Source organism: Camarhynchus parvulus, chromosome 1 (genome assembly GCF_901933205.1).
Source record: "Camarhynchus parvulus chromosome 1, STF_HiC, whole genome shotgun sequence".
Classification (NCBI taxonomy): domain Eukaryota; kingdom Metazoa; phylum Chordata; class Aves; order Passeriformes; family Thraupidae; genus Camarhynchus; species Camarhynchus parvulus.
In genome coordinates, this window is record NC_044571.1 from 6,714,218 (window position 1) to 6,741,513 (window position 27,296).

Here is a 27,296-nt window from a genome sequence, read left to right on the forward strand (position 1 = left end):
GCTATTTAAAAGACATTTAGATGTGTTGTAGGGGGACATGGTTAAATGGTGGCCTTCGAAGTGCTGAGTTAATGGTTGGACTAGTTTATCATAAAGGTCTTTTCCAACTTCCATGATTCTATGATTCTGTAATAACCAAAAAAAAAAAAACCATGGAAGTGAGAGCAGCAAAATGCCACTCAGGTCTTTTGTTTTAAGGCCTCAGGCAGATGCTGCTCTCTGTTTCCTCCAGAGATTTGTACTGAAAGTACCAAAGAGACAATCAAAGAAGCCTAAAGCATGTCTTCCTTTTAACACAGAATGAACGCTGACACACAAAAGCAATACAAGCATAGATTTAAGACAGAAAAATCATCAAATAGTCCTCTAAGAAATTTTATTAACAGCTCCACATCCCCATCTGGAAATTTATTGTAGCAGCAAAGTGATGTGAAGCCCACTGTCCCATCAAGTATTAAATGTGAAAGATATACAAGTTTGACAAGAAATTTACAATTCCAGAAATCCTTTTGATCTTGAACTCTGTGAAAAGTCTTAAAATACTGAAAACCAGTGAAGAAACCCAATGGATTTTCATCAAGTTCAACAATCTTCCAAGAGCGCATTACACAAAAAGGTCTTTTAACAATTGAGTGTTTATTCAGAACACCTTCCAAAGTGAAAATTTTCAGACAACCAGTCAAAAACACGGCCTTGGTATATTTTATAATAAAACTGTCGACTGCTAACCTCTGCTCCACATACATACAATTTATAAAGAACATTTTAATGTTCTAAGCATCCTTTTTCCTGCAGAAATTTCACGTAATGGTTTAAACCAACTGAAATTAAACCACCCAAAATGTATCTCACCTTCAGGATTCTGTAAACAGCTCTAAATAGAAGTAACTCCAATTCTACCAGTTAGTTCCAGTTACAAGCAACAAAATAAAACCCCTTAAACCTAAATATCACACTTATTTGAAACAGTCATCTCTTCCTTGACTCATTCAAGCTATTTAATTCATTCTAGTTCTTCAGGACTCATCAGTAAGACAAGACAGCCCAGCAGGAATCAGCACAATCCTGTCCATGCTGTGAAGTTTTCCCTTATATTTTATAAAATTACCACTACAACCCTGCACCTCAGAGCACAGCACATACAAATGCTTCCCAATAACAATACTGCCTTTCAAATTCCTGAAAGACCTTCACCACCACAGAGAAATTCCCTACAGAGCTGGAATTGTAAGTACAAAGGAACACACATACATTTTTGAATATGGGAGTTTCTCACAACCAAACAACTTTACAAAAGAACAATCAGAAAGTGTTTAAATTTTGGGTTTAGGTTGCATTGCAATAAAAGAGCTGCTCAATTAACATTCTGGGGTGGTTTTTAGTAGGGTTTTAAATTTTAGATTAATGATTGCTAAAAAAAATGCCCCATAACTAATGAACACTATCTTATAAACAACCTAAAATGTTTTTATATAAGTATTTTTGGCAAAGCAGTCACCATCTATAATCAAAATAAATACTGCTAAAACTGTTCTGACGTAGAACATTTAAAAATAAGACTACCATTTGAGTACAACAATAAGAATTATTTCAGTACAGTATTTATTGTGTTTTAGTAACTGTGGCACAAATAAATTAATTTTTTTCTCAGATCATTCATTCATTAATTGCATTTTCTACTTCCAGGAATTTTGCTTAGAGAACAGCAATTCAAGGAGGCAAATGATTAAAGCACATTTCCATTTGTGCCACTGTGAGCTGTCCTCCAAGTCACAGACTGAACACGGTCAATGCACGTGACCCTTCTGCAAAAGAAGATCCCTAAGGAAAACACAGATGATGCCAGTCCATGAGCTCATTAAACAGCAGTCAATTAGAACTCAAGTCAGCTAGAACCCAAACCTTAAAACATCACTACCTTCACTCCTTACTGCTTATAGAAACCAGCCATGGAATGAAAAATAAACTCCAACTATCAGTGGAACATACTTTTCTTTCAAGACCAGAGCACAGTAATTTGGTAAAAAACCCATCTGTCCCACAGAATCCAGTAGCGAACAGTTCAGAGGTTCACACCAGGAGTCCTGACTGAATTCAGAATGCTCCCAGCACCCAAAAGCCTCCATGACAACCCATCCACCTCCTCCAGCAAAACCCCGGGGTTGAGGTTTCACATTCTGGGGCAACTGCACAGCATTTTTGTGCGGGGTTATTTTTCAGTTGGATCAGTTCCCCACACAGCTGCAGGCTCAGCTGCGCCAGCACAAAGAAAGCAACCCGCAGACACAAGGGTGCCACCAAGGGCATGCCCAGGCAACAAAAGCTTTGGGAACCTCCAAAACAATCCAACAGCTGGGAATAGCTGCCTTGGCAAAAGAGAGAGGAGGAAGAATCAGATTAGAGTTAAGAAAATTCTACTGAAGTAGAGGAAATAATTTTCACCAGGGGGAGTCAACATTCCCATTTTAGGAAATCCCAAAGCCAAATTCTGATCAGTCATGATCAATACAAGGAAAGGTGAGCAGAGAAACCACTCTGAACATGCAGGCAAAGCAGAAATCAATTCATCTGCAATCTTGATGGTAAGTGTCTGAATACAAGGCAATGCCTCACTGGATTCAAAACCTGCAAAAAGGCTGATCCCTTGTGTAGGACCTTCTCCTAACAGCAGCAGAGTGCTGATAACACAGCAACTCCATTCCATGGCTTTACCTATCAACAGCAAATCAAACTTACTGCATTTTGGGAAACTGCAACCTGCAGAGCAGTTTCAGATCTTTTAAAGGCTAGCAGTGGCACTGACACTTCAGTGTCAGGTATAATACTGAGAAGAGCGAGCCTCATCCAGTAATTTCTGATGTGAACTCAAAACTTTTCTTGGAGACAAGTACTTCTTTTTAAGGACGAAAAATAAAAGCATATTGATTCTGGAATTCAGTGGCTAGCAGTGACAGAAAATACACTGCACTTCGAGGAGACTTAAAATATTTAAGAGCTTTCACAAAAAAAAAAAAAAATTAAATAGACTTCAGTATCAAACACCAGCTGACTGCCCCTCACTGATCCCCCTGAGCACATGCAGCAAGGCCAGTAATAGCACCAATAATGTGAGTTTCAACCGGCCAGAACTTTTTCTCAAGATCCCTCTTATGGTGTGTAAGTCCTAACTGTTAGAAAGAAATGACCTACAGTCTCAATACATTAAGAAGAAGGTATTAGCTACATCAAAACACTGAAAACATGCAACAAAATGCACCCAGCTGCATGATCCTTCACTGCCAGTGTGTTTGTGAAAAAATGAGACAGATCTAAAGAGAAGAAACTACCAACACAAAACCCAGATCTGTCATCCCAGCATTGCTTCATCTTGACCACTGATCCCAGTTCTACAGTCACCTCACAGTTTGTTCTGCTCTGCACAAACTTCATAGCAAGCATTTTTTAAACAAAGAACACTATCACTTCTGCCTTTATAAAAACCACTTCATACATTATATACAAAGGTGCATGCATTTAATGAAGATATTTTATTAAGTAACAAGCTTTTAAGGGAAAAAAAATGTGGGGCATTATACATGCTGCTATGTTGTGATATTTTATTAATTATATCCAATTTATTAAACACATTGACTTGTCCATTAATTTCACTAAATTCAGACTACATAGATTTATAGCTCTGAAGACCATGCTCCTTCAGCACTTTACACTTCTGGAACTTCAGGACTTAAAATCTGGGTAAAATATACATTAGTGATATCAAAACATTCTAAACTCTCTTTTCTGTTCTAAATCATGTAAAATTTAACTATAATGCAATTAGAATGTACGATAATAAAGTAACAAAATTTGTATCGTGTAATGAAATTTATTTTTACTTTATAATGACATACAAACATTCTAGTTCTTTCGAATAGCAGTAATAAATTAGTTATAGAACAACAATGACTTTCTGCATTGAGGGTAATAGTTTTACAGTCTTTGGTACTAGAGTTCAAAACTGGAGTGAACAGGAACATATGTCCCTCACTTAATAAAAAAACCCCTTTAATTTCCCTTTTTACATCAATTAAAAGTCCTCCAGTATTTTCAACCACTACCATACTTCTTTAAAAATACAGATACATTTTTTAATACTCCATGACTAACAAGGCTGTTAGTCTTCTTGAGGCTTTTTTTACAACTGAGATGTGACTTTAAATAGGCATCTAAGAAAGTATTAAGTACTTTAATTCAGATTTTTAATGGCTTAATGTTTCTTCTCACATTGTTGTACTAATGTTCTTTTACAGTTCTGGAGAACTGATACTTCCAACCATCAATTGGATTTTTATGCTTGTTTTTAAAACCATACACAGAGTACAAAGCAGATGCCCCATCAGTAAATCCTGTCTCTGATCCACAGCAACACCTGGTCCTGTCACTCTTAACTGTTATCAACTCACAAGGAGAGTTAATACAGGTCAGTCCATAATCCTGGGCTGTTTTTGCTGAATAAAATATGTCCAGAAGGTCACACTGCACTCACACCTAACTTCATTAGGCTAATGAGAAAGAGTGGTGTAAATTTTTTTGCAGAGATGGTGGCAGAATTTTCTTAAAACAAAATGAAAGCGCTGAAGACCAGACTATTCTTCACTAAATCTCACAGACATCACACTGCCATATTCCCTGCAACTTTTCCCATGCCTCTGGATTTGTAAACACCAGTGGTTATATCCCACTCATTGCATGGGTGTACAAGACAGAGGTTTCACCCAAACAAACCCTGAATTTACAGACTGGACTTAGATACCTGCAAATTCCTCCTGAGCAGCATCAAATCTACATGTTTCTCACTTTAGAAATGAAGGTCCCAGGAAGCCAAACTCACCCTTGTTTAATGTCAGACAGAGAGCTAGAGGACCCACAGACACACAGCTATCAAACAGCCCACAGCCAGCCTGAGTCACCAAGCAGTGCTCCTGAACTACTCTCAGTTATCACTCATCTCCCTGTTTCTGCATCCCAGGGAAACTGTAAACCAGCATCTTTGTGTGCTTGGAAAAAGGCATGGGGGGGTGGAAGCACACATATTCAGGGTGGGGGTGTTATTTGTTTCTCTACACAAACAGATCTGCATTCATGTTAAAATTAAAAGGCAATGACAATGAAAAAAGGCATCCCATGGGGAAAAAAGTAAATATTCTAACCTGTTATACCCAGCTCTCACCCACACCCCACAGGGTGCCATCAGACACTGGGCCTGCCAGCCAACTTCATATTCATACCTGAACCAGGTGTGTTTTGGCTGTGTTTTTGTTTTTCATTAAAATAAAAAAGAACAAGAAATAAGAATAAAGTGTTTTTGTGAAGATATCACCAGTCTTAATTCTTTTATGGGCTCTGAAATACAGTACAAACCAAGAAAACAGTGACTTAACCCAGTGATTTTCATTCTGTTGTGCCACCTACACTGAAGAACAATTCCCCAAAGACATTTATCAGAAGAAGTAAAATTCTTACCTTTTGGATAATCTTCCAATAAGAGGTTGAAGTGACCTAACTGACAAAAGAAATCAGACTCGACCTTTCCTTCAGCTTTCAAAATTAGCGATTCATAGCAGCGAACAGCCTGGGAAAAAGAAATACAAGGTTTTCAAAATTCTGTACTTTACTAAAGCAAATAATACATTTTCTGAGAAATAATAAAGTTTTTTATTAGCTTGAAAGATGAGGTCTACAAACACTCTCACTAACAGAGTCAGCATCACTTTTCAAAGAAGAAATGTAATATTAAAGTCAGAACAGATTTGGAAGCTCACTGATTCTAATGCAACTTGATAACAAATGAACAACAGAAATTTTCTCTGGTTTTTCTGTGGACATTCAATTTCCCCAACACAAACACAAAACAAACATCTAACTTACATGACAATTTTAATTTTAAAATCAACAAAACACAAAAGGATTTACTTCATTCTTTCCAATCTGCAAGAAAGAAACCTCTCTGATTTTATTCTCATTATGTTGCTTTTTTCCCCTAAAGAAATAATTTTTCATTTAAGTTATTTCACTCATTTTTGCTGAACCAAAGAACAGACTACCTCAACATGTTTCCTTATGCAATTTATATATCTTCATATGTGTTGCCCAAGATCCGATTCATTTCACATCTAGCATGTTGTAAAATAATTTACTTCCTCCTACTTAAGACTAAGAAATGCTAAAGCCAGAAATGTAAATCCAGTTAGAAATTAATTTCAGTTTGAGAAAACTTGCACTAGAAGTTTTTAAGTCACACACGCACAGAAGCAAAGAATGTTCTGTACTATGAACAGATGTTTTTAACAACTGAACTAGCACCTTCTATTCACCATAACTGCCATGATCTTTAACCTTATCATCCTTAGCTCATGACCCTATTTACCTCCTGACCCTGTTTACACTTCGAGAATGAGTAAATAAATAAATAAAATCACTTTCCCAACTTTCTGAACTTACTAGCCATTGAATTGAAGCAGTTGAACAAACTTATATGAGAGGGAAGGTCCTTGCACCAGCACAGTTCTCAAAAGCCAGACTGACTTCAACAAATTCTAATTCCAGCTGGTTAATCTAAGACTTTCACCTATTTATGGTACATGTTTCAAATTTGGCTGCAATCATGAACTCCTTGATTTTATGACATAACAATAATCGAAGACCATGGGGCCCTTCCAACTCTGCATATTATGTGATTCTGTGAAATGAGGAGATTTCTTAAGACATTTTATTAAATTTTTTCAAAAGGAGGGGGGGATACAAGCTGAATATTTAAATCAGTAGCCTTGTCCATGTTTGTAATTTACTGTGAGTACACTTTTACTAATCATCAAAAGGAGAAATGCCAAAAATAAAAAGACGAATTGTTACCCAATTACTGATCTAATCTGTTCTGAGTGGGTCACAGTTTGTATCCCAAGACTGAGGTGTATCACACACTTTCACCTGCTCCCAAGTCCAGAAAAGCCTTATGTTATGGCTGTTTTCAGAGGCAAAGTTCCAATGAATCAAAACAAAGCTATGCTGCTACAGACCTTCGGGTGTACATGTGGTATTAAAATTATTTAATAAAACATTAAATATGTTTACATAAACTTGAAGTAAGTATTTCAAACTGTAGCTATTTGGCCATGTTCTGAGGATACCAAATTTAGATCCATATTTGCCCTAGCAAACTGCAGTGGAAGGATTGCAATTCTTTTCACCAAGGATCAAAGCTACAACTCCTTTAATTTCATTCCCATCACTATGAAACACCTCTTGCAGTCAGTCAATTCTCCATTTAAAGAATATCATCCCTAAAATCAGAAGCAAAGCACACAAGTACAAAGTACATTTCTTAAGATCACTATTTGTGTATGTACTGACTCTTAGCATCAGCAAATATCTTAGTGCAGAACTTTGGTTTTGGCACTGTGCTTCCCCTCTCCACTTTTTGGTCCCATCTCTTGATTTGTACTAATCATAACACAATTTTTGATGGTGCTCCTGATGTTACTGTTACACACTGATTTGTAGATAGGCTTCCCTTTTTCTGATGACTTGCAATACCTGCTACAGCTGCTGAAGAAAATAGTCAAATTTTGGTATTTTCTTAAATTGGTATATTGTCTTTTGCAATCTAGAGCATACAGAAACTGCAACCACAACAGGTAGCCTACAATAAATACTGGAGAGGAAACTAAGGTTGTTTATTACCTCAATTAGGCTACAGGTGTTTGAAGAGAACTTGACTTTATGAACAAATGTACCAGGATTTTTCTGTACAGATGTTCAGGGAAATTATAAATCACACGCACTTTAACGTTTAAGTGTTTGGGGACCCTCAACGTTCCCACAGCCCCTTTTTAAGTAAATCCTCATTAAAAGAGGTATCACACGTATCTGAAGCACTGTTTGTAGTAGGGATGTAAAAACCTGTGCCCAAGCCTTTCACGTAGCTCAGAGCAATTCTCAACAAGGCAGATTTTCCCTTTATGTTAGAGCACAAACTGAAGATACTGCAAATCCACCTCACTGATGCCAGCACAAGGCAAGGCCTAAGACACCAGAACTTCCCCTTTCAGCCACAGTTAACTGTAAATTACCTGTTCCTGTAAGAGCAATTCAATTACACCATTAAAGCAAACCCTCTCTGCTGACCTGTAACTGGTTTGCAACATAATCAGCAACACACTCGTATTTATGCAAACTTAACTTGGGAAGGTCGTTTCAAATGAATTTTTCCAATTCTTCCAGCACATTCCAACAAAATGAAAGAGAAACTAAAAGCAAGCCTTACTTCCTTGGTGGGAACACCAAATCAGCCCCTGGCTCAATAGGTTGGTCACTGTGTGGCTCTTGCTCTTCCCAGCGAGGGCAGAGTCACCAGGCAAAGACTTACCCAACTTTGGTTTTGCTCAAGAAACTTTCTCCCCCACCAGACCAGTCCACAAAGATCTTTAGAAAGTAACAAGTATTTTTCTGCACAGGTAAGAATTTGTCTGTTGAATGAATGGATGTAAAAGGGAGGTCACCACTGCACCTATCCATGTATGTTTTCTTTGAAGGAAAAATCAAAAGATCTAATTTTAATGGTTCTTTAACTGCAAAGGCCACCTATGGCACTACTTGTGCAACACATTTAAATTATCCTGAGACACTAAGAATTCTAAGGAAGTTAAAAACCCCTGAGGTTTTTAAGCATTGTTATTTCTCCACACTGTATGGATCTCTAAGTGCATCCAATGGAGTCGGCCTTGAGAATTGCCAGTATTGACAAATTAACAAGAAAGAGAAAGACCCTGAAATGAAAGGGAAGATTGCTACACAACATCATACACTTCCTTCCCTTTGTTCAAGGCTACAAGAAGATAAAAGGGAAACCTGAAGAATTTAGGAACTTGGCAAAATAATCACCCGCAGCTGCTTCGCAGTGTGGCAAGCAGAGCAGAGGCAGGAAACCAAGGCAGGAATGGCTGCAGGAAAAGAACCTGGCTTATATATCACTAAAAAAGTAACAATATTCATGTTGTTTGCCACCTTCAAGCAAGGTAACACACTATTGTCACACAAATTCCCTCTCATTACATCATAGTTCATGACTGGGGGCGTCCTGATTGCACAGATTCAGCTGTCAATTCTTAGGACACCTTGAAATACTGTACAGTGAAGAAAAAGGTTTAGTGTATTTACCAACTCACAAAAAGCTAGCAAAATCTGTTCACAAAAGGAAGAAATAATTCTAGAATCACCTTTAAAATGTACTAACAGACCCCTGTGTGTTCCTTCCTTATCATTCCAATACATAAGGAACTGGATTATTTTTTCCCCCCTGTTTTAAAACCATTCCTTCCCCACACTCACAAAAAAAACCAACCAAACAAAACTAACCTCATAAACTAAATGCCAGTTTTGGTCATTATTAATATGATGTCATTTCATAAATGAAAGACCCTAGAGTTGAGAATATATCATAACAAAATAAATACATACACCCAACCCCAAAAAGTCTAACTGATCAATCCAATAGAGGAAATCAGAATTCTAAATATTGTATACAGGGGTCACTGAAACATTACAGCTCTGCTTTATAAATAAAAAAGACAATGTTATTTCTACTTCCCTTAATATAAAGAAAAAAAACCGTTACCATTATCATTGGTTGCAACTGTTTGCATTTTAGAGCACAAATTCAAACTACTGTTAAAAAACTATACTAAAAAAAGGATTAAAATCAATACAGCTTGTTCAGATTGTTTCTGAAGAAGATAATGTGACGTTATCCTTTCTGAATCACGACAAGCATGACTGACCAAAATGAAACTAAGCAGGACTAAACAGCCAAACATGACAAAATATTAATTATTAATTCTTTAATATATTAATGATATGAAAATGGAGGAGTACACTGAGTCAGCAATTTTTATTTAAAACACAAAGAAACCCTGGCAACTACAGGGAAGCAAAAAGCCAGCAATCTGAATTGTTAACATGGCAACAACAAGGCAGTAACATACAGTGATGGAAATTATTTGATTTTTACTGGGTAATAAATTAACTGCTCAAGAAAAACACTGTACTTCAGTGCAGACAATATAGCGTAAAATCACAAACTCAAATCTTCAAGAAGTTCCTAAAACCCTCAATTTTACAACATAAAACATTAATGTATATGTAGATAAGCTGGGGGAGGGTGACAAAACTGAGCAGTTGCTGCATCTTTTTCTTGTGCCTCCAATGACCCAGCTGGATGGGTTTTGTGAGCAGGTAATGAGAACAGACATTCCACAGGTCTTGGGGTACCTGCTCCCCTGTTGGGCTGACCCTCCTGGACTGGTCTTGTGTCAGGCAAGAGAGACACACTGGATTTTTTCGGTCTTCAGGTTCTTGTTTATTTTTATCTTATCTAGAGTTTTTCACACTATCCACACCAGGCTCAGCACGCTGGAGAAGCACCACAAAAATGGCCAATAATTTCTTGTTCCAAGGTCTTTTAAAGCTAAACTATCCAATGAAGAACTGACACCTAGATTATTTCCCTTTTTAACCCAATAACTGACCTCCAAAAGCCTGCAATGAGGACTTTTCCACCCAATTACAAAATGCCACCCAAACCCATGAAAAAGAAGGAAGAAGCAGCTCAGGAGGGCACCCTGCACCCTCCATCTTGATTCCATCCACAACATACTAAAAATCCCAAAACCTAAATCTCCCACCTAAATGATACACCTACAATCTACTTCACACCTTAATGGATTCTAGTCTATTCTGGAGCTTAGGAAACTTTCTCCATGAGTGAGGGTCAAAGTCAGTGCTCCCCTGGGGATTAGGGCACCTCAGAGCAGACAGAGAAATATTTCCGGTGCCCTGGGTTTCCACACACATGAAAATTGGAGAGGGAGACATCAGCAGACTCTTGATAAACAAAATACAGGCTTACAGTAATGGTTAGCAACAGAATGTTAATTAGCTGATATGTTATCCTTCTGGAAAATAAAGTAACCACATGGATAATCAGACATTTACCACTGGTCAGTCTGAGGGGCACCTACAGAGCAGAAGGCATAAATGTGTGTGTGTCTGTGCTGGGCTCCTTCTCCCTCCCTCAGTGTCAATAAGCAGGCTCTGAAAAGTATATTTTCCCATCCCTTCCTCCTTGCCATAATTCACCAAAACACACATAATTTGCTAACAACAATGACAACAATTTGCCACCACCCAGAGAACCTCCTGCTGGAGCTCCAGCTCCTGCTCTGCAGCAATGGGGGTGTAAACAGGGCTCGCTTCAGCTAAGCAAAGAAAAAAAAAACCAACAAGCCTGAATTCTTCAGAAGTTAAAGCTATTTTTCCCCCCATCAATGACTGGCTGGATACACATCACTTTCTGAGCTGTAGATGATTTACAAGAACATCTCATTTACTTCTGCAGAGAAAAGCACACCATTCTTATTTGACTGAAGATAACCTGGATTAATGCAGCAGATCCTCCACTGAAGGCTCTCATATTATGTATTGGCACAATATCCTTAACTTCCTTTACTTTCTTATTCAATAGCAATTCCCACTACAGCTTTCAAAGCTTCTTTATATGCTCTGTATTTGCAACACTCATATTCTGTTATAAAATTTCTCTCTCAATTTCACACATTTACTCTCCTTGTATTTCACGTATGGACTATGCTATTTCAAATGCCTCAGTAAGAGAGCTGAAAGTACAGCTTGCACAAATATGCTCAGACCCCAAAACATTCAGGCCTCAAGAAGCAAAAACATGAACTGGCCCCTCCAGTAACTTTGTTCTTGCAAAATTTCTATGGCATATTGGAATGCTGTGAGCTTATTCTAGTCTGCTAGTAACACTTAGGATCAAAGTCTTCATCATTTCAGGGACAATTAGTATAGAACAACAGAAACTGATCCTCCTCAAACATTTCTCAAGAAATCTATCATCAATTTTGGCTAATTTATTTTCTTATGACTAATGCTTCATGAAACAGGATGCAAGAATAAACAGTGCAGGCAATAAAGAAAAGCAGCTGCACACATGAGCTACACGCACAGCCTGATGGCCACAATTTTGATGAATTTTCTTTAAAAGCCACTACTGTAGTCTAAGACTTTTGTGTTTCCAGATTATACTGAAGATGTAACAAATATTTTTGTTCAGATGATGTCTATGGCAGATGAAAGATGACACAGTAAGCAGCAAAAGGTAAAGGTTGCTAAGTTTACAAGGGAAAATTAACATGGACTCAATTATTGTTGGAAACTGAGGAATATTGCTTCATAAACAGCACAGATCTGCAGAATAGAATACTAAACAGAATCCATGCAAATCAATGATTAAATGGAGAAAAGTGACATTTTAGCAGTGAGTGAAGAACCCAACTTGCCTCCCCTGAATACAGAACACTTGCAAGACATTCCTGACACGTGTTTTCTGTCAGACAGATGCAAACTCAATAGTTTACATATTAAAAATAGTTTACATGCATAAAATACAGGAAGCTTAGTCGTTTGCAGCTGACAGTGTCCATAACCAACTGGATTTTATGAAAAATTTGTTGACTGGAGTTTATGTGGTGAATCACTCTGCATTAATTCTGAGTCCACCTGGAGGATGCATTCTTCTCATTATTTCTTTTAAATACAGTCAAATAAATTTACAAATATCAATGACTATGTACATATACACACACCTACATCATTTCTAGAAATTCTAAATTATTAGAAACAGAAACATCTCTAGTCTGTCCCTGAAAATATTTCATAATCAGGTGACTCAGGAGATTATGGCAAATTTTATATGGAATTTCATCATTCAAAATCCTTCACAGGTAACCTTTACCAAAAAACCCAAACAAACACAAGCAGTAATTTTCTTTTTTTTTCCAAGTGGCAGTAGATTTTTTATAGGCAATTGGAACATTGTTTTTATCTCAGACTATAGGAACATCTTTTTGGCTATTTTTACCATAGTAAGTCTATTTCAAGTAGAATTGCAGCACCTTAATTTAGGAATTTTTCAAGCTTGTGAATAGTTCACCACACACTAAAATTTAAGACCACTAAATCTGATTTTATTCTAGCAATTCTCACCTATATCAACACAGAACATCACAAATGAGGTGTGGCACATCATACTTCAGAACACTTAGACAGCTAACACTGATAGATAAACTTATCTTTTTTTTAATATGTTAAACCAGTTTTATCTAGGAGTCTACAGACTCTCATACAGATTTTAAGTAAGATATGACCCAACAAATAAATAGCTGGTTTTGTTCTCATTCGGTAAATTATTTTTGAAATATAATTAAAATCAACACAAAAAAATACAACCAAACACAGAAATCCACCCACAAATAAAGCCAGAATCTGCATTAATAGCTGCCTGTTTTACCTAAGGAAAAAAGGATCAGAATAACTTATGCAAATATCTCTGGATCTGGACCCAAGTCTTTGGAAATGTAACACTGACTATCAGGCACCAAGCATAAGAATGACAGTGAAACAAAGAATAAAGAACTTGAAAGAAAGAGGTATTAAATAGAGAACAATGTACATAGATATGCACAAGACAATGTCCACCAAGACTGACACAACAAATATATATTTGTGAAAATATCTAGTTTCAGACTAAACAGAATGATTTTTCTGTGTTGTCCGAATACAAGGCAATACATAAAGGCAGCTATTAAAAATATGTAAAAGCTACCCTAAATTGCTCTGCTCTGCTAAATCTGCCCAGTCTAAACTTCAGTACCAAAAGGGTTCAACACTAGAGGTGGCCTGGTACTCAGAAATAATATTGCTGGTAGCTTAGTCTGAAAATACAAGGAAAAGATGATTTCTTTTAGAAGAATGGAAGTGAAAATGGGTCAGGAGCTGTTTCATAAAGAAAGTGTAAAAACTAATGCTAATAGGGTGGGAAGCGTGGAATTTTCAGCACCACAGGAGATACAGAATTGGTAAAAGCACATTAAGACACAAAGGATAAAAAAACGGAATGAACCTGGTTTTACATACTGAAATATCACTATTTCAAGGAGTCTCACAATGCTGGTACTTTGAAAGTTACCACAGCCAGTGCAGCAGAAGGATCCACCCCAAAGATTTTCCATCACATCACTGAAATCTCCCATATAGGTACAATCCACATATCATGTTCCTTTTTCCACAGCCATTCATATTTTCTCCTCTGTGGCTGCTTAATTATGCTTACACAATTATGCTCACATACACAAATAAGCAACACTGGAATATGACCAAATGTGCATGAAAACCAGCCTGCATAGAAAATGTTTTGTAGGAGAACTTTATGCACAGAAAACACCTTGAAAAGCACCACAATAACTCCCATCAAGAGCTGTAACCCTTGCTGCTAATGCCAGCAAACTACCAGCCTTATGCCTCACCTTTTCCCCCCTCGTGTGGCTATCTGAACAGAAAGAAATTGCAATGAGGAAATAAGAGGAGTACAATCCTCTGGATACAGTCCACAGCTAATAAGCAGTACCACTTCTGAATGGCAGAGCTGGTGAACCTTATTCCAGGAAAGAATAAATGTCTTATTTCTGCTGTGTGACAGTAACAGGTAGAGGAAGTATATTCATAGCGATTTCAGATTTTACATTTATGCATTACAAAGCCCAAGTCCAAATTATTTTAGCTACCAGTATGCATTTTCATCATAATGTGCACTAAACACCAACTAAAATGAAAATACACCCAAAACACTGCTTGGGAACTGGCCAGCAGAGTCTTCTGATAAGTAAAACCTGATAGTGGATTGTCACAGGCAAAACATCCTAAAGACTCCTGCAGCTGCAGGGTGAACAGCTGTGCAGGTTGTCACCACAGCCTGTTTTCATTAACATTTCCCTGGAGCTGGATGTTAGATATCCTTCTTGAATAATGCTTCCCAAGCCCTATCAAATTTGACATCCAATATACAGATGGACATTAAAAAATACCAAGTGGGAAAACATTTATGTATGAAGATTAATGCCAATTCTTCATCTATCTTGTATGTATTTTCAGGGACACTACTGAATAAGAAAACAGAGCTTCAAAGGATGAAATTGCTGGTAGGTGCAGCAGATCAGAAACCAATTCTATTATAGGAGGGAAAAGGATGCACAAAAAACTCACAAGAAACTCCAGCACATTAAAATTATATCATTAAAACTATACTATCTAAGGACTTAAATCTAGAACAATCAAGATTCAAGGCTTAACTTTATTTTAAAAAAGGATTTAAATTTGAGTTGCCCATACTCATCATAAGTGCCTTAAGTACTAGATTCCAGAGTCAACCTCAGTTTTAAGCCAAAAGTGACCATGACAATTCCCTGCAGGACAGAGGCAGAATGACAGACACTAAGCTTCCACCTATATAGAGAACTCTGTTCCAGCCATCCTTTCCCCATCCACAACTACAACATAACCTTGGGTAGAAAAGGAGCATTTTGTGATTTAAAACAAACAGCTGGATAAAGAAAAATGCAATCCATTAGGGGTGAGTACTGACTGAGGTGTTTGGGCACACCACTATCTGCCTAGGCAGAACTCTACAAACACAGCACTTAGACTCAATTATGAGTCCTCAGTTCCATCATGATGATGATGTTCCTTCCAACACGAAGATCAGCAAGGAATCTTTTACACAATGCCCAACTGAAAAAAGTACAATACCCCCCTCTGTTTTGCCTACCTTTCACTACCACATACCCTGATCCATGTAATTTTATGAGTTTTTTTAAAAACTGCCTTTATAATGAGTCACTACATGTTAGGAAAATCAATACATATCCCAAACATACTCATTTCTGAAAGTCAACCTTGTGCACTTCTCTTAATGAGAAGTTTACACACAATTCACAAACCTTATACTGTTCATTACATGTACCAGTCGCAAACAGAAAATAGCTAATGGCCATTTATCTCTTAAAAATGTCTATCTGTAGACTAAAAGAGGGTATAATGTGGATTCCACTGTATGGAAACCAAATCTTCAACCAGTATTTATGTGGTGTTGCACTCACACCACCTTACAGAGTAACCAAATCAGTGTCTCTAACACTGCTCGCCTCTCACAACCAGGGAGAAAAGCCAAAAATTTTTAGAACAATGACCAAACTATTAAAGAGCATTTTATAAACCCACTGAAGTGTGAAATCCATGACCATAAATTTGCAATGGGACAGAGTACCCCAAAAGAGCAGTGAGGATCAGCACTGAACACCAGGAAGTTCTGTTGGCAGCATTCATAAACCGGGATGTGAATGTGGCTCACACACCAAACACCTCTGAAGAGTCCCTTATAATATATTACTGTAATGTTCACAGTTAAAATGAAACAATGCTAGAAATTACTGGATTCTATACATCAGACATTAGTTGAGAAGGTTTTCTTTTGATGAACATGGCACATTCCACAGGGCTCCACAGGTGATTTCCTAAGTTCTCTCTTCAGCTAAAGCTGTCATGACTCGAGCCTTTAGATGAACAATCAATTCTGATAGTATTTACAGTGGCAGGCAACAATTTCAATTACATATTAATGTCCAATCTTAGAATGAACCTCAGCAGTTTTACAGGCAATATAGTTTCCAAAATGCAACTAACTCAATACTGCAAAAAATGCACCAAAATTGTGACCCAAAGCCATAAAGTCACTAAGAAGTTTCTATTAAAAGGACAGTTCCTTAACACTAAAACGTTGACTGTCTTCCTTTTTAAGGTTTTGGATGAACAAGACACATCCTTGTCTCCCATTTCACTGTCACTAACGTAACCTGTCTTTGTTTACAGGATAAATTCACCTGCAAAGCACTCAATGGCCTAAGCATGGATCTCTGAATTGACAGAATACACCAGTGTGTCAACCACAGCAAACAAGAACACTTCACAATGCAGGAAAAGCTCATTTCCACAGCAGACTGGATTTTTTCAAGTACTGGTCCCAAAGAGTTGGATTCATCATTATTAGAAAATATACGCGGAAAGGTGCACACACTTTTCATTCGCCTCTCTTAATAAACATGGACACTCCACTATACACTGGAATATCTCTGCTGAAACATTGTGTCACTGTGAACAAGCAATCCCCCCAGAGAGGAAAACAGCAGAACAACCCAAAAATCCCCGAATCAAGAACAGCAGAATCTGTTAAATACAGTCAAATACTGACACTAAGTTAAGTTCTAAAGAGTACACTGGGCACAACCAGAGGAGTGGCAAATAAAAGCTCAGACAAAATAAAGGAGTGAGAGGGAACACCAAGTAAGAGATGAAACCTTTGTCTCAAGGGAATGCCAGAGAAGGGAAGCAGATCACAATTGACTCAAGCCCTGAAGGACAACACCTTCTCCACTGCTACCATTTCATCCCTAATCCAGCAGGCTGCACAACAGCCTCCCATCATCACCCACCCAACACAAAGCATCCCCACCTAATAATCACTTCAATCATGCCAGTCACTAAGAGAACAAGTCATTATCCCTCTGCAGGGAATATCTGGGGAGGATGAAAAAATACAAAGGTGAGAAAGTTTAAGAACAGTTGAAATGTATCAAATTGAAATTAAAAGACATTTTCAAATAATCATAAAAGGAGAAGGGTAGCAGGCAAGTTAGTCCCAAATGTCAATCTTTTTAAGCCCTTTATTTTAAAGTGTCAACTGTAGTACAAAAGGCTCTTTTTTCATTGCTTTCTGCAGTAACAGATTTTCTTACATCCAAAAAAAGCAAACCTCATCATTCTGGACCACCTGTGGCCTGTCCTGTGAAAGCAACAGGAGGTGGTAACCTTTATGCTTAAGCTTGGAAACATAAATAACACTTGCACATGTGGAAGAGAATACTGATGTTGTATTTAGGCCACAGATGGAGAACTGGCATCTCCTGAGGTGCATGTGGTCCACAGGGAAAAACTGCTGACTGGCAAGGCCTGAGCTGCTGCCCAATGCATGGAAAGCACCCCATAAACTCCAGTATGCTGAAAATGTATTTCAAATTTCTTCTGCTGTGAGATAACTTGAAAAACTCCAAGCCTTTGTGGAACATCAAAACAAAGTTTGAAGCTCATGCTGATTTTATTTCCACACGTTCCCAGGTGTGGGGATGTGGCTGCTCGTGCCATGACAGTCCCTCTCACACACAGGCAGACCCAAAGGAGCACAACCTCAATTTCATCTTCCTTTCTGCCGTAACTCCACAGTGTGCAAGCAGGAGCAAAGAAATTTGTCAAAATTTATTCTTCCTGAGCAGCAGTGGCATGAGATTTGAGTCTCTGGGTCAGTCTCCTGCACTTGCTCCACATTCAGCAGTTCAATGTGCTTTCGTTTCTCATGTGAGTCAGGCCAAGCTCTATCTAGAATCCATTTTCAGACGTATTTTATAGTCTCTAAGCAGCACAAAATTCAACATAAAAGAAGAACTGCTGTAATATTAACTACATTTATTGGTGGTACCCTATCATCCTATAATGACCTCCATAATTTGCCGTGATAAGATATTGGCCTTTGGACTGAATTTACAGTCTTATTTTAGGTTTATCAACTGTAAATGAGGTAAGGACATTGCAACTCCAAACCACACCCATCAATGGATTTGGAAGGCAGTCAGGAGACACGTAGCACTAAAATATTCTACAGCCACGTAAGGGACTGAACTCTGGGACAGGCTTATTAGAAGTACTAGGAAAAAAAAATCTCACATACGTTAATTACTGGATTATAAGTCAACAAACCAAGATGAGGATATGCTGCCAGCAGAAGGCAGATAAAAACAGCATAAAGTATTCTGGAGCTCAACAGTGGATAGACTTCCAGCAAAGTTAAAATAAGATGACAATAAGACCAATAGTCAGCCCTGTGCAGCAACCTGTCTTAGTATTTACTTGAGCAGGACATGGACAAAAAGCAGCAATAATAAAAGACTAGCACTGCTTTTACATGAACTCACATTGTTGAAAAAGCAGCAAAAGAAAGAGGTTAGCATACAGCGGATTTTTTTTTCCTGTATATTTTTCCAGACTACATCAATTTAAGTTCAGAAAATTCCTGGGCACAGATGGGAAATGCTCCTGATGGATTTTCCTTTCATTAATTTTCCCTACCACTTTCTCAAACCACATCCACTCATCTCACACTAACAATCCTGGACAGCCAGCAGTTCCACAGAATAACTGCAGGGAACCATCTTGCTCTGAATCTGCATCCTGATAGGTTCAGCTCATACTCCCAAGCTCTTGCAGTAGAAGAGACAGAGAAAAACCTGTTTTAAAAGCAGAGATATTAATACCATCTCAGCAGATTCTATACAATTTCCCCACATTCAGTAGAAATCAAATGAATTTAGAAGAGAACTGTAGGGGTAAGAGGAAAGAAGAGTCTCTCTTGTAAAAGTAAGTCTAAACATCTCAAATTATTTACCTTAGGAAATCAAAAGCTACTATGACTTTTCTACAAATACCAACAGGACAACCACCACGGAAAGAGAAGAGCTATTTCAGTCTAACAATGTTGCGAAACAAACATATAATTTTAGACTGAAAATTAAAAAAGTATTTGAAGAATCAGAAAATTAGGCTTTTGAACAGTATTTAAATGTAAACAGGAGAAACAAAAGGATTGTTTGAAACACTCTTTGGTTATCACATATAAGACAGCAATTTTCATAAATATAATGCCATCCCATATACTTGTGCATCTGTGACACAGCCACATGCAATGTGAAGGGACATGCTTGAAAAACAAATAGAAACTCTCACATAAACCTATGAATTCTTTTGTGCTCCCTCTCAGAGAGTCTGCACAAGTTTTGAAACAATTTCTATTCAAGTGAGAACAGACCAATACCAATACTGACAATAAAGAGCTGAATTGTTAAGCAAAGAGCTTATGCCCTTGAGGCACTTCTGAGTAAGAGTATTTGAGAAACTTTAGGTAAAATTAGCTCCTTAATATTTTGAACTACCACATCATTACTGTCCAGACAGGAGGCAAACACATTATAACTGGAGAGAATAATCACAGAACCAAAACCCACAGACAGTATCTGCTATCTGCCCAGCTTCACCACTATAAATACTTGTGAGGATCAGCACTTGGAGTCTCTCTAGAGAAACTCAATTTTAAATATTAATTAATGAAGGAACACAATTCTTTAGCAAATATATTTAATTTTTTAAAAACCAAACCCCCTTCTTATGGTCTTCCAGAAAATATTTTGGCTTTAATTTCAGCATGACCAAATGACAAGTACTGACACTGTGGGTATATCAGTACCACTTAAACCAAAGCTTTCCATGCTCATACAAACCAGGTTTCTTTTATACCAAGACTACTGCTTTTCAAAACCCTCTTGTGAAAAAATATTCTACAAAATTTCAAGAAGAGTTTTAGCTTAACAACCTCCAGGGAAGAAGAATGAAAGAGTAAAAGAATATAAACCAAAACTCAGCAGCACTACACATTCTGTGACATGCTTTCCAAATATCACATAGAAAATTAAAATTGTTTTGAAGAAAATTAATAAATGGTTATTCATAACTTTGTTAACAAATGAAGAGGTAACAAACAACAAAACAAACAACCACCACCCTGCCCCACAGAAATAAGACTGGATATCACTTCTTGAACATCTTTGGATGTCTCGTGGCCAGCATGCACTGCCTGCCATGGCACAGCACCCAAGAATGAGCTCTCTGAGCTGCAGAGATAACACCAACATGCTACAAGAAAGCCAAGCCCTCAGCAATCATCCTGCTCACACATTTTTAAAAGATCTGCAACACTAAGCCACAGTCCCATGTTCTCTTATATATGTTCCAAGCGATGGAAAACCTTTTTTTTTTTTACAAAGATGCTCTCCCCACCCACTTTCAGATGAGCAGACACACATGATTCACTTTCTGCTGCATCATTTATCTGCTTGGTAAGCTTCAGACTCAGACTTGCTCCTTTTTCCAAAACACATATATGCAGCTGTTGCCACTTATTATTTCAAAATTATCTTAATTCTCAAAAGCAAAGAAATGCCAATTTTTCTTTATAAGTATTATCAACAGGATCAAAAGCAAGTGACAAAAGCATTAGCAGATCCAGCAAAATGCAGCATTACAGTTGGATTCTGCTGTCATTTTTGTACAGGACTCAAAAATTAAATAGCTGATTTATTACCCACTTTCATCAACCCAAGTCTAGATATGGTGTGGTGTTTTAAAGTTAGCAAAGTGCTGTTTTCAGTGCTGATGTCCTAATGCTCCTACTTGCTTTCACTATCAGAAAGCCACCACTGTCTCCAGTGATCAGTGAAAGCTATTGATAGTGATACCACTACCACTATTTTTGTACAGTTTATCTGTACAAAATACACCTTTTAAATAGAAACTGCAGCTCTAAGTTGGTGAAACAGGTTTTCAGCATGACATGCTAAGTATAAAAATACAAAGTGAAAAGACCTTTGTCAATAAAATTTGGCACATAGTTTGTTAGCAAGCAGAATCTTGTGTGAGGCCTCCCAGAAGGCTCAGAGCAACTAAATAATGTCCTGAAAACAGGAAATGCACAGTTCTGCCCACAAAGATGTGACATGGGCCACTGGAAAGCAGCTATTGGTATTCCAGCTGCATCAGTGCCAGCTGTACTCTACAGACAAGGTATTAAGCAAAAAAGTATCAACTGTTATATTCTGGTTTTCCCTTGAGGAATGTTGTGAGCCTGACTGCTAATGATGGAATGAGAAAATATTTCTGGGCCATAAGAAATTCACTGTGATTTATTTAGCACTGCCTTCCACAGGCAGGAAGAGGGCTCAGGGACACTGAAGCCATCACAACCATCAGCAGCTGCACCAGACAGCAGATCTCAAAATGGGCATAGGTAGGTAGATCATTGCATATGGGGGAGAAACAAGTTTGCAAAAAAGCAGAGCTGAGTCTTCCCGGAAACAGTCTAGGAACTGTGACATGGGCAACTCTGCTTCAGGTGCAGACAGGGGCAAAGAGCACACACACATTTACACACCCGGAAAAAAAAGGGTCACTCATGGAAGTCTGAGTTAAATCTATGTCCATGGGCACAACTTCATTCACTGGTTCAAAAGTCTTGCTACACCAGTCTGGAAGGTCCAAAATTCTGTGCTGTTACCAGTGAGTATTCAGGGAAGAGGAAGCACAAAAGAAATATTCCTTATTTCATTACAGCAATCTCAGTAGTTGCATTGCAGGGGGACTACCTATGGCTAAGCCATCCCTAGGTAAATGATACTGTGCAATTCTCAAACATTGCTTCATTCTCCTGAAAACTCTGCTAAAGGGATTTATGGGTTGTATGCAAAAGTCCCTCAAAAGGCTCAGCTTGCATCTCCTTCATTTCCAGGACTCATTTCCAACCATCAGCAGTCACCTACTCCATGACCTCAAGTGCCAGAAGCAACAAATAGGTCAGTTTGTATCTGACCTACAGATCTCCAGGTGAGGCAAACATCAGATACAGGAGGCTTGCAAAATTAAAGCAGCCTCAAAACAAAAAAGAAAAAAAAATTACAGGGTGGGATCCCCTCAGGGATGGCTTCTTAACCCAAGTTTAGCATTGCAAGCCTTCTCCATTCTCTGATCCTTCCTTCACCTCCTCTACTGCCTGACAGAAGGAAAGCTTTCATATTTTAGAGTCCTATATCCAGACTGAACCATTAATTGGAACATTCATGTCACAAATACAAGCTACCTCCCAAAATCTTGGGAGGTCCTCCTTCCACTGGCTATAGAAGTCAAACATGTGAGAAGATAAGTATAAAATAGCTTCCTCACTTAATGAAGTGGCCCAAGAGAAAACCTTGTTTAAGGTTGAGAGACCAATCCTGGTTCCCTGGGAGAACAGACTGACCCCCACTTGGTTACAACCTCTTTTCAGGGAGTTGCAGAGAGTGGTAAGGTCTCAACATTTCCTCCACTGAGAACAAGGACCCCTAAGAGCTCAGACAGAACACCAGTTTTTGCAGCCTGCCTGCCCAAAAGTAGATGACTCTGAATTAAAGAGATTTCTCCACAGTACTCCACAGGCTACATGCACTGAAATAAAACACTAAATACCTGTATGACAGCATCCAAGAGAAAGCTGTTGAGGGTCATTCTAAGATATGTATATATTAAGATGCGCTATTACAATTAATTGGGTTAATTTTGCATATTTATTCGTACATTAATGGGAAAACATAGTAGTAGACCTGGGGAAAGGTGGAAAATTTAGTAATGCTGAGAATAAACATCTTGAAACTATTTTTTTCTAAAATAATTGAGTGTCTCCCCCTCACCTGTATCTCTTCAGAGCACTATGTGCAAACTTATGACTGACACCACACATCATGACACTTATGTGACAGCAGGCCAGGTGTTTGCAAAATTTAAGATAGCCAGATCTAAAAATGCAGAGGGCAATGATAACACGATGAGGGGACAAACAAAAATATAAATCTGTTTACCTACTGGAGAGGTTAACAGGGCAACATGACACAAGCAATGGAGCTTTTGTCAAAGACAAGACAACTTACAGAGATTTACAGCTTCATACAGACATGTAGGTGCCATCCCATGGGCACTCTTCCACAGTAAATGCCACCTGGCAATGGAAACTCTATCCTTTATTCCAGCTGAATCCCCAAGTGCTGTACAACTGTGCCTCCCAAGAGGTCCTCCTCCAAAACTAAGGGAATCTTTCTTTTAAGTTCTTACAAAGCCAGAGGTCCAACCAAAGGGATAATCAAAAGCCAAGGTTCTGATTCATGTGTAGGAAGAAAATGCAACATTTCACTTCAAATGTGCATTTTGAGGAGTAAAAGAACTCAGCTGTACACTAAGAACCCAAACTATTCAGAAGTAGCAACTGAATTAATTTGACTCTCTTATCCGAGTATGGAAGGAGAGGCAATATCACAGTACCTTCCCCTACCCATTCAGCACCTCTGTTAATTCCTAGGAAAAATATTAATTTCTTCTACACAAATGATTACCAATTTAACAAGCACTATCAAGTTACATAAATGTTGCATCATCTGATGTTTAATAATGTTCTTCTACCTGTCACCTAAATAACACTGGTCATGCCTCTCACACTGCAGTTTTCACCCACAAAACTCATTTCCCACAAGCAGTGTCCCAGCAGCACATGAAAGCCCCAGCTGCAGACACCACTGCTGCTTCACAAAAACCAGTTCTAGCACGTTCAGGCACGAGGGTAAGAAAAAAGAAAAATCCACCCTTCAACTACAGCAGCAGAGAGCTCTAAGGGGGTTTGATTGCGACACTGTAGGTGATGGTGCAGTGATGCCAGCATGATGAAACTCCTGTCAGAGCACAGGAAATGCCAGCACAGGCACAGCAGCAAAGCCTGAGATCCACGTGGGAACGCCAACACCAAAAGGTTGTCCAAATTTGACAGCACACTCATTCTTAAACCCAAGTACCATAAGTACTACTCCACAGCAATTTTTTGTTGTTGTTTAGAAAAAAAAATCGCAGACAAACAAGGCACCAAGTGAAACAGGTAAAATCTCCTTATGCGTTCATTTCAGCCATGACATGAAAGGAATCTGGAAAGGTTCTCAAATACTGCAGAAAAACCATGAAAATGAAACCATTGGAGCAGAAATGTGTTCCTTCTCCTTTCCAGCTGTCTGAAGCCTGACAGACCTTAAGCAACTCATTAATGAATTGCTCTAAATCAGTTTGCTCCATTTTTGAGTTCTGGCTGTGGAAGTGAGAAAGCCCTGAGGAAAAACGTTGTGAAATGACCTGTAGTTGAAACTTGTTTTCCTGATTCAGTTGGTAAATCTGCATATCTGCTTACCAATCCCTCTGGAAGCAGAATTTCCTGGAATCAAAAATTCCTACCTAGCTGTGCTGAAGAATCTTTAAAGTGAGTTCTAATGCTCTGGAATCAGTGCTGCACTCTACTAGGGTAGCTTCATTCTCTGATCTTAAAAATAAAATAATAATCAAGAACAAATTAAAATAATCTCAAAATATGAACAAGCTTTTTCTAGAATACTCCTGCTGCTTGTCTGGAAAAATTGAAATTACCTTTAAACTGGATACAGAAACTGATGCAGAGCAGTCACGCAAAACCCAGAGTGCTGAGGATGGGGCAGGTGACATTGCCTGGCCTTCTCCAGCAGCACTGAAGTCCAAAGCTGCTCCTCAGTTCCACAGGCTCCACACATTCCCTGAATCCACAGAGCTCCTTGTGAAAAATGACTGCTCTTATGAAAATGCCTATTTTCACTTTCATCCAGAAATCATCACAAAAATCATCCCTGCCATCATTCTCCTCAACCAAGTAGCAAATAGTGGTCTAAAGTGGAAGGCATAAACTATTCCATTCTTTCAAACTACCGAGGACTTGGCTTAATTAGCAATTAAAAGCAAGTAGTACAATCGTTCCTTTCTCACTGCACATAATGGAGCCCTCATTGTTCTCAGATTTTTGGCCACAATGCGGGCAAGCTGCAAGTTTGCAACTGGCACTACAGGAAAACATTCTATCATTCAAAAGCAAAAAACAAGCCACCACCACAAAAGAAAATCAACTCATAAAGAAAAACACAATTTAAGATGACAACATTTTTACTGGCAGGGAATAAACAAACTGTAACACTCTAATTCCACGTTTCTCCTCACAGAGTTTGAGCACATCTACACTCATTGATTCACTGAAGACAATCTCCAAAATCAGGCACTGCAATTCTATACAATGATCATATCCCCATCATCCAGAATTACCTAAGGAACTCTTACACAACCTTCCACAATTCTTTCACCTGTCCCAAACACATCTGCCTCCAAAATATTTCCATGCTACAACACAGCTTCTGCCATGCTCTACTCCTTTTTTAAGACAGCAAGTCTCCTTTCTGCGTTTCCATTCAACCATTAATACTTTTTTCAAATTATTTATAGCAAATAAACCTGTAAATATTACTTGTACTGAGACTATACAGAGAAATAAATCCCACAAATTCAGCCAAGATGGACAGTATATAACTAATCCCAGAAAACTGTCAGAAGTAATAAACTTTTAATACATGAACTTGTCAGTTAACAAGACCTTTAAAGGTAGAAAATGAGACCTAATTCTGCTCATTAGTTAACATGGACTCTGATGGTTTCTAGGACCTCAACTGACTTGGGCAACAAAAATTAACTCTGCTATAAGCATTAACACCTCCAAATCCTCCCCATATAGAGCCAGAAGAAGCATTAAAGCCATTTCAACTATTAATTTTCTCCACACAGTACATAGAGTTAAGAAAGCCCTCAAGTACAAAAATATAAGTTGTTAGTTAAATTCCATGTGCTCCTACACTAAAAGTAGGATGTGGATCTATGCTCAGGCACAGGAATTTTTGGTGTTTTTCTCTGTGGGGCCAGGAGCTGGACTTTGATGATCCGTGTGGGTCCCTTCCAATTCAGCATTTTCATAAGTCTATCTGAGGGGTTTCACAAAGGCACCAGAAGAGGTTGGCTCAGACACACAACTCTGTTGTACTGCCTGATGCTTCCAGTTTTGTCTTCATACACAATAGCTTTTTTAATATTTTCCTCTTAAGCAAGGAGTAAGAAGCATGTACTGTTCTGATTCAAAAGTAGCTGAACAGTTTCCTACTATCATTTATTTTTCAGAAAGTATAAAAAACTATTCTCACCCTTTGATTTAAAAAAGGAACAAATGAACACTCTTTTCTGCTTAAAAGCAAGGAACAAACTTTTTTAAGAAACAAAGAAGACCCATAAGCCTAATTTGTTGATAATTTTAACAGGTAACACTTGAAGTCTGATAGTCCTTCAGAATTTTGCAGTCTCCCACTCTAAAACTTACTGTTCAAGTATTACCAAAATCACAAATTCAAAGGCTCTGCCCTTCCAACCATTACAAGGCAGGAGAGATTAAAAATACTTAGAAAACAACACATTTCTGTGCACCACACCAGAGACTAAGAACAAATAAAGCTTTGAGAACCATGGAGTGTAAAATCTACCCATAGTTACTATATTTGTAACATGCCCAGAAGCTCCATTAAAGTTTACCAACCAATGTACATAATTTTTGCAGCTCTTTATTCTTCCCAACATCCCTGCACTTTTTCTCTCCTGCCAGAGGTTGCCTATGACATGCTTTATGATGTTATATAATGGATGTTCTCCATTTTTCTTACCCTTCCACTTTATCTTACACTCTTTCTACACTTTGTTCTATTAAACTTACTGTTAAATTCTCTAGATCAGCATCA

General features: G+C 38.1%; 1 protein-coding gene across 2 annotated transcripts in view; it reads right to left on the reverse strand.

The window, feature by feature from the left end:
- The window catches only part of KDM6A (lysine demethylase 6A), a 151,930-nt gene that overhangs the window by 112,104 nt on the left and 12,530 nt on the right, over positions 1–27,296 (reverse strand). For both annotated transcript variants that reach the window (XR_004060538.1, XM_030944111.1), the window contains exon 3: positions 5,503–5,611. Coding sequence is in view for 1 of the 2 variants with exons in the window: in XM_030944111.1 (XP_030799971.1) it covers positions 5,503–5,611 (109 nt within the window). In the remaining variant the exon portion in view is untranslated. The remainder of the gene's footprint in view (positions 1–5,502; positions 5,612–27,296) is intronic.